Raw genomic sequence first — 9,187 nt, 5'->3', positions numbered from 1 at the left:
ACCAACGTCACCACCAACAAAATGATGGTAGACAGATGTAGGAACTGATATTTTCGCCACAAAATTAATTGTAATATATGTTCTGCCCTGTCCAACTGCAGGATATGTTATTGACTAATAATGTCATGTCAACATTTTATTGTAGCTTTCAAGGACTTGTTTAACTTTCTAGTAGTTGAAAACATGTTAGGCTTACCATAGGAACAGATTTTATCAGACACAACTAAAATATTCAGTGCATTTCCACATCAATATGTTTTTATCCTCGTACAAGTGGGTGGGGGAAAAACAACTAATTCATGGAATGTTTCCAAACAAGTGCTTCACCTGATATTGAGATCTGGAAGCAACAATATCCAATTCCCAACAGAATTTTAGAATGCTCACAGATAATTTGAGTGATTATTTTATACATGAAAGTTGTTTTTTTAGTACAAAAGCTGAGTAAGTTGGCCTGCAAAGCCCTAATTAAATGCCCCCACAACCAACATAGAAGCAAAAATTACAATTGTCAACTCTTTTTGCAGGCTCTGACAGACAATTTAAGCAACCAAGAACCTTCACCCCATTATCTACCAGCCCTCCCTCCTAATTGAATACACTTTTATCACCCTAGTCTGACTTCTCCTTTTCTTTCATGTGAAGGAAGACTATGCTGAAGACAAAGAGTCCTCCCATCATAGAGAAGACACTGGCGTAGTAAGGAAACGCGGAGGGGATGAAGCGGTCATACTGGGTGTGCTGCAGGGGTCGCACCGACACCTATGGGAGTGGATGCATACATTAGCAAATGAGCCCCTTACAGTTCAGTACTATATTGTGTTTTCTTATAGTGTGATAGGTGCAATGAATTAGCTGGTGTAGCCCTTGATATACTCAAGAGCCTTCCATTACAAAACACATGTTTTAATGTAACAGTTCCCTCACCTGAGTGGAGGAGTACAGGTGTGTGTAGCCTAGCCTGTTATAGTCCACCTTGAACTGAAACACTCCATACACATCAGGCAATTTAAACTGGATGCTGTATTTATCTCCTGTTAAGGGAAAAAAACAGCACTTCAAATCAATTTGTATTAGTTACACGATTCATAAACAACAGGTGTAGACTAACAGTGAAATGCTTACTTAAGTGCCCTTCCCATCAATGCAGCAATAACATGAAGAATAAATACACAATGAGTAACAATAACTTGGCACCAGTACCGAGTCAATGCGCAGGGGTATGAGGTAGATATGTACACATAGTTAAGGATAAAGTGACTAGGCAACAGGATAGATAATAAACAGTAACAGCAGCATATGTGAGGAGTCAAAAGAGTTAGTGCAAAAAGTGTCAATGCAGATAGTCCGTTGTAGATATTGGTTAACTATTTAGCAGTTTTATGGCTTGGGGGTAGAAGCTGTTCAGGGTCCTGTTGGTTCCAGACTTGACGTATCGGTAGCAGAGAGAACAGTCTGACTAGGGTCYCTGAAGTCTGAATTTTTAGGGCTTTCCTCTGACACCACCAGAGGAAGGCCCTAAGAGGTCCTGGAAGGCAGGGAGCTAGGCCCCAGTGATGTACTGGGCCGCACGCACTACCCTCTGTAGCGCCTTGCAGTCGGATGCCAAGCAATTGCCATATCAAGCAAGATGCTCTCAATGGTGCAGCTGTAGAACTTTGAGGGTTTAAGGATGCACACTTTTGAATACAATTCTTTGATTTGGGTTATTGGAAAACTATTCTGCCTCATGAGAATTACAACAAAAAATGTAATTATGGAAATAATCATGGAAAAAAATTAATGTCCAACGTTCCCTCTATTTTTTGCCAGCACTGAGCATATTTCAGGTCTGCTGAGAGGAAACTTGAATGTTGTGAACATTTTGTGCAACGTCCGGCATGCGTTTACACTGAGCCTGTACCTACTAAGTTACCGTTTTAACAGTGGCAAATTAAGCTACAGTGGCTATTTGATCATAATGTAAGTCTATCAGAATGGCCTACCATCAAAGACGGAGAAAAGGCATCCCATAACATTTCCACATGGAAAACAGCTATTCTATGACACAGCCTACAGTAGCCGCCAATGTGTGGTGTTCAATGTAGGCCTACATTCCATGAGACTTTTTAAAACTTTATGGAGAGCTTGACATTAACTTTTTAAGCCACTTGTCCTTCAGACAAGTATGTGACTGAAAATGTATTGTATGATGCAAGAAACCACCTTATATTCATTATTCCCATACAATTATTACAGAGAATCAGACAAAAAAATGTATGCTACCCTCTGCCCATTAGATTCTTCAAGCCTGTCTCAAAATACAATACTGCCCCTCTTAACCTGACTTGCTTTTCAAAGATGGCTAGAAATGTACACATTTCATGCATTTTGTAGGCAGCAATCACTCCATTGCGGACCAAAAACTAGCTATAACTGGGCTAATAACTCACTAACTAGCAAAGAATATCAACAAATGTGCACACGGGCTCTGCACCTTGATCTCAAAACAAGCGCATCTAGGCTACTCGTGAGTTGTAATCGCTCGTGCCTGTAGAATCCTCATTTAGCTGCGCTCTGCCTACAACAAAAACACTATTTCATAGTTTGATTTATTTCGGTATGTTGCATTGAAAGGGGCTGATATTATGTTGAGTCGATCACAATTCCCACAGTAGAGGGAAACGTTGATCTGAAAGATATTGTAAACCAACAGGGTGAAAATCTAGTCAAGTTCAGAGAAGTTGAATTTTGTGCATCTCTGCAGGGGCAGGTATTTCTTCATGGACTGCTTAAAGAGAACATTGGTCATGTCTGTGATGGTCATGTCTGTGAAATGTTCATACCATTTTTCTTGAGGTAGGTCCTGACGAAGGGGTCGATTCTCACAAACTCCAGCTGGATGTCTTTCCCGTCAAAGGGAACCCAGCTGCCCTTGGACAGCATCTCAATAACAACGCTGTACTCCTGTGTCGGAAGTAAGGGACAGAAACAATGCCATGCCACTTGATGGAGCTGAAGAAAACTAATATCTTCATGCTCACTCATGAGCTCAAAGGGCATATTTTCAACTTTGAATGTTCCGTTAAATAAACATAAAAATTGCTAAATACTATCATCATAGATTAAATCATGGCCTTAAGTGACTCACCACAAGGTCTGTGATGGTGTAGGCTGCAGGAGGGGTGCTCTCGCCCACAGGATGATGGGTAACAGCTCCCACCCGGAGTACGCCGGCCTCCTTGAACACCCATTGGGACAGAGCCTCAGCCAACTCCATGTTCCCAGTCTGAGCGTACCTTCAAGAGGTGCAAGACAGGAATTAAAACAGTTCCGTTTCTAGAAATACATGGGTGATTATTGGACAATTAAAGTAAAAAAGTAGGYCAGGCAATTGCAGAGCAGATGATGAAAAACACTATGAGAGAGTTACCTCTGGGAGCCAGGTGTGGCCTTCTGCACAGCCGAGTTGAAGAAGGCGTCGCTGAAAAAGTACAGTGAGCCGCTGAATACCACACGGGCGTTGTTCCTGGCCTGGAGTCCAGCAATCAGAAGAGTGTTCTTTCCAACAGCATGGGGATACTGTCCAGAAAGAAGGAGAACAGTGTCAACCAAAATATAACGTTCCAGGGATAAACACCTTATACATGCACATAAGTTATTACATTTTCAAAGGAGAATGTTTGATAAGGAAGGAAACAGTGCTGGTATTACCTGAGAGATGGGTCGGTCAGGGAAGTAGGAGTAGGAGGTGGAGGAGCCAGTCAGGATGTCCAGGACCAGGGGGTTATCTGGGTCTGCCACCATGCTGGGAGAAGGGGAGAAGATGACGACAATCCTTCACCATGGGAAACAACCCAATACCAGTGTAGTAATAACCCTTGTTTAGAAGAGCCAATAATTGTTCTCCAGTGTAATGGTAGACTCACCCAACACCCTTGAAGAGGATGGGTTTGTCACTGGGGTTCCCAACAATAGTGGGAGCCTTCAGCAGATTCTCTGGATCAGCAACAATCAGGGTATGCTAGGGGAAGGAAAAACATTTACATCTTATGATCATAACCCACCTCAAGTGCTCTGTAATTCAAATGGACACTCAATCCACATCTTTTCTTGAGAAGTCTACATTACCAGACAGGTGTGCAAACACATTGTGCCTCTATAAGCAATTGCAAAAACGACAGCTTAAAGGTTTACATTAGAATGTTATCTACATCTCTTCTGCTTACCTCACCAGGGTCCGACACATCGTAATGGTGATGGTCAATTACAGCAGTCTTCTCCTCATCAAACTCAATCCCACATTCACTGCCCAGCTCTCTAAGTGGGTCACCTAGGGCAAAAGAGAGGACAAGACAATGGCACTAGTTCCAGTGTAAATGAAGAACCCAAGTGTGTGGTTTTTACACGCATCATGGAAGAATAATCCATCTTTGCACTTACCAATATCAGAGCCAGCAGCCACCAGGACATTGCCTCCACCATCAATGAATGATGTGATGGTCTCAACATTGATGTTGCCACCAAAGTCTTAAAGGAAAAAATATGCATTAAATAGTTTAAACTTTGTAACAAGAGTCACTGAGGAAAGTTATGAAATGCCACAAAACTGTTGAACTGCAATATTAACTAACCTTCCACGGATGGGGAGAAGATGATGAGGTGGTCATAGAGAAATTGGCCATATTTGATCAGGGAAAGTGAAGGATCATCTGCAGTCTTGAATGAAAGGTCAAAACCACGATCTGCAAAAAGAAACAGCTACATCAGCCCGCTGCAAATGTATTTGCTTTACACATTTGATCCCCTAGGATAGGCTGTTAACCAGTCATTTCTAGTGCATATAAACAATGCACTACTTTGAGGGATGCTTGTATTAAAAATGTGTATTGCCTTGGATTAGCATTTGGGAAACGTCATGTAACATCACATGCGCAGTGGGGTCTGCAAAAAGTGCAGGATGTAGCTCAGCAGTACACTACAATCACAATTAGTGCAAAAAGCTAACATCCGTCAGGTGGACAGATACGAGTGTAATAAATATCATTTATTATAACACAAGCATATTTGCTATTACATGTTATAACTAACTTCTTTCCAAACAGGGTTTCTCACAAACTCATAAAGCAGATTACTGAGACCCACACACACCCAGAGACAGATGGCTGACATAGACCTTTATCAACACTGACAAGAAAAGGGGCTTGTACTGTATTTCACGAGTACTGAGACACACACATACCCAAGGACAGAGGGCTGACGTAAACCTTTCATAAACACAGATAAGACAGGAACATCTACGCACACACAAAAAACTCCTCTTCAGTCTGAACATTTTACAGAGACACACAGAAATGTCAAAATAGGAACATCTACGCACACACCTAATCTCCTGTTTTAGCTGAACATTTCTGAAGACAAAGAACTCTACTCAGAGCCAATGGGACAGTGATACTAGCCTGAAGAGACCTCGCCCAACTCATCAGAACCAACCAGAGGACCAGAACTTCCAGACTCAACCTACTTTCTGTACTGTATAAAATGTATATGCACTCTGTTATCTGGGCTTCTTGCAGAGAGTTCCATTTGAGCTTGATGAAAGGGTCCGTGCACGCTATTTCAGATATCTTTACACTTTAATAAACTGCCTTATATCATACCTTATCCACCTGGCCAGCATCTCAACTTGGTCCACCTCTTCTAGTAAATGTATCATCAACACGAGCCATCTTCGTCTTCAACGTCGACAATGGAGCTAGCTAGCTACTATTTGACCAAAATCAGTGCCACACGCCCCAGCAGTGACACATTTTCCAATGCAACGTTAACAAAACTAGCTAAGATTAGCTACTAGTAGTGAACAGATACGAGCGCTAACTTAGATTAATATCTGAAGGAAAACATGTTGTTATTGATATTGTAATATTGTGAAACCACTAGCTACCTAAGTATCAATGATTGAGAAAAGCATGAGTATTCCTTCTCACCTGCCAGACTGCGAAGAAGATTGAATGGGTGTCTCTGATGTTGAGTTGTCCAACAAAACGAGTGTCTTTCCGTCAGCCAATGCCATGTGCATCATAGACGATATTGTTAAGAAGAAAATAAAATTGTTTCCAACAGTCTGGATTTGGTTTGAGCCATGCTTAAGGTCCGTTTATTGGATAATAACGTAGAACTACCCCGGCTCGTTGTCTGTCTGATGTCCGCGTCGCCATTTTGGAAATAAGCGACGTCAGCTTTAGCAGTAGACCTACCTTTGCCTCAGGATTCAGCCAATCGCACACAAGAACGCGTCCACCGTGCATTCAAGTTTGACACTGAACATATCAGTGCACTTTTATTTTATTATGAGGGAGTGTGGTTTTCTGTAATATATGTGCGAATACTCAATTGTTGTATTTTTTTCGTCAATAAATGATCTGCAATACGGTGCATAATCATATAAAAAGACACAAGTGGGTCATACATTCTGTCCAATTGCGACATACACTGCTCAAAAAAATAAAGGGAACACTAAAATAACACATCCTAGATCTGAATGAATGAAATATTCTATTAAAATATTTTTTCTTTACATAGTTGAATGTGCTGACAACAAAATCACACAAAATTATCAATGGAAATCAAATTTATCAACCCATGGAGGTCTGGATTTGGAGTCACACTCAAAATTAAAGTGGAAAACCACACTACAGGCTGATCCAACTTTGATGTAATGTCCTTAAAACAAGTCAAAATGAGGCTCAGTAGTGTGTGTGGCCTCCACGTGCCTGTATGACCTCCCTACAACGCCTGGGCATGCTCCTGATGAGGTGGCGATGGTCTCCTGAGGGATCTCCTCCCAGACCTGGACTAAAGCATCCGCCAACTCCTGGACAGTCTGTGGTGCAACGTGGCGTTGGTGGATGGAGCGAGACATGATGTCCAGATGTGCCCAATTGGATTCAGGTCTGGGAACGGGCGGCCAGTCCATAGCATCAATGCCTTCCTCTTGCAGGAACTGCTGACACACTCCAGCCACATGAGGTCTAGCATTGTCTTGCATTAGGAGGAACCCAGGGCCAACCGCACCAGCATATGGTCTCACAAGGGGTCTGAGGATCTCATCTCGGTACCTAATGGCAGTCAGGCTACCTCTGGCGAGCACATGGAGGGCTGTGCGGCCCCAAAAAATGCCACCCCACACCATGATGACCCACCGCCAAACCGGTCATGCTGGAGGATGTTGCAGGCAGCAGAACGTTCTCCACGGCGTCTCCAGACTCTGTCACGTCTGTCACATGTGCTCAGTGTGAACCTGCTTTCATCTGTGAAGAGCACAGGGCACCAGTGGCGAATTTGCCATCTTGGTGTTCTCTGGCAAATGCCAAACGTCCTGCACGGTGTTGGGCTGTAAGCACAACCCCCACCTGTGGACGTCGGGCCCTCATACCACCCTCATTGATCTGTTTCTGATCGTTTGAGCAGACACATGCACATTTGTGGCCTGCTGGAGGTCATTTTGCAGGGCTCTGGCAGTGCTCCTCCTTGCACAAAGGCGGAGGTAGCGGTCCTGCTGCTGGGTTGTTGCCCTTCTACGGCCTCCTCCACGTCTACTGATGTACTGGCCTGTCTCCTGGTAGCGCCTCCATGCTCTGGACACTACGCTGACAGACACAGCAAACCTTCTTGCCACAGCTCGCATTGATGTGCCATCCTGGATGAGCTGCACTACCTGACCACTTGTGTGGGTTGTAGACTCCGTCTCATGCTACCACTAGAGTGAAAGCACTGCCAGCATTCAAAAGTGACCAAAACATCAGCCAGGAAGCAGAGGGAATCTGAGAGTGGTCTGTGGTCACCACCTGCAGAACCACTCCTTTATTGGGGGTGTCTTGCTAATTGCCTATAATTTCCACCTGTTGTCTATTCCATTTGCACAACAGCATGTGCAATTTATTGTCAATCAGTGTTGCTTCCTAAGTGGACAGTTTGATTTCACAGAAGTGTGATTGACTTGGAGTTACATTGTGTTGTTTAAGTGTTCCCTTTATTTTTTTGAGCAGTGTATAKTGCATTATGCCYGTCAGTTTTAAGTGTTACTGAACTTTTTTTATTCCCCAAAGMAACACGTGTGGTGTTAGGTTCAACCACATACATTTAACAGTGAAGAAAAAAAAAAACGAGCAACTCAGTTCTGTTTTGATGTAGTCGTCTTTATTGATCAGTTGGTAGTTTTTATACATTCTCCCCCTCCCCCCATATTTAATCAGCCATTGATTTAATTTAAAACAGAAGGTCTATGTCATAGTCTGTATTGTTCAACTAAAAAAATATTTGCACGAACTAGTATCAACCAGGACCGAATATAATCATAATCTACACACATTGGTATGCGATGTTAGGTGCTCCTGCTGCCATTAAACTAAGCTTTCTCAAGGAAACATATTTTTTATGCTAATATAGGCTAGCATACATAGTCAGTTAATGACTTCTTGTACTTCTTAATACCTACCCAGTCAGTGCTACAAATCATTGAGAAATTGTCATTTCTCATATGGATCCCACCAATAGGAAGTGATTTCAGTTTTCTAGTTCTCTCCACAAAGAGTAATTATAATATGTTAGTCGGATATAGAACAAACGTCAACGTGCACAGCATTTACATTGTTTGCCTGTCGACCATGGACGTGCAATGTGAAAGAGAAACAACTAGAAAGTCCTTCTCACTCAAAATGCTAGTAGCACTACACAAAGTAGTCTATCAATAGTTTATGTACACTTGTGCTTTTAATGAAAATACTTCAATGAAGTATACTAAAATACCTAAACTAAGAGAGGAACATTTACACTATCTCAGTAAAACAAGGCAGGAATCTGTAGGCAATATTTTACTACCTATCTGTTTTTTTACTGTCAGGGAGAAGAAAAACAAAAGTGGTGTGATGTATCAACCGACCTTTCCGCCCTGGGATATACCGCATGAAGATTTTCTAAATGAATAGCCCATTTCTATATTTCATAATATACATTTTAAACATACAGTGCAAAATTGACTATAGCATGTTACATACTTCTGCTACCGCATAAAGAGATTCTAGAATTAGGGGAATTTATGTCAGAAGAGGCTGACAATGCTTTGCTAATCTCTACAAATTACAGTTTATTAATGATTATGTTAACTCGTGATTAGAAATCTCACTGTCGTTTTCCTACACAGGGCAGG

At 42.2% G+C, this 9,187-nt stretch overlaps 1 protein-coding gene across 1 annotated transcript; it reads right to left on the bottom strand.

The window, feature by feature from the left end:
• Nucleotides 1-123: 123 nt before the first annotated feature.
• Nucleotides 124-6,194, bottom strand: ddost (dolichyl-diphosphooligosaccharide--protein glycosyltransferase subunit (non-catalytic)). The gene is given in 12 exon segments (XM_024005476.2): nucleotides 124-762; nucleotides 928-1,034; nucleotides 2,826-2,946; nucleotides 3,131-3,278; nucleotides 3,413-3,561; nucleotides 3,694-3,787; nucleotides 3,909-4,003; nucleotides 4,209-4,312; nucleotides 4,423-4,509; nucleotides 4,614-4,740; nucleotides 5,976-6,010; nucleotides 6,013-6,194. Coding segments are annotated over 12 exon segments (1,266 nt in total). The 5' UTR covers nucleotides 6,062-6,194; the 3' UTR covers nucleotides 124-612.
• Nucleotides 6,195-9,187: the final 2,993 nt, after the last annotated feature.

The sequence above is a fragment of the Salvelinus sp. IW2-2015 genome, linkage group LG17 (assembly GCF_002910315.2).
Source record: "Salvelinus sp. IW2-2015 linkage group LG17, ASM291031v2, whole genome shotgun sequence".
Classification (NCBI taxonomy): domain Eukaryota; kingdom Metazoa; phylum Chordata; class Actinopteri; order Salmoniformes; family Salmonidae; genus Salvelinus; species Salvelinus sp. IW2-2015.
This window is presented reverse-complemented; position numbering and strand designations above follow the sequence as displayed.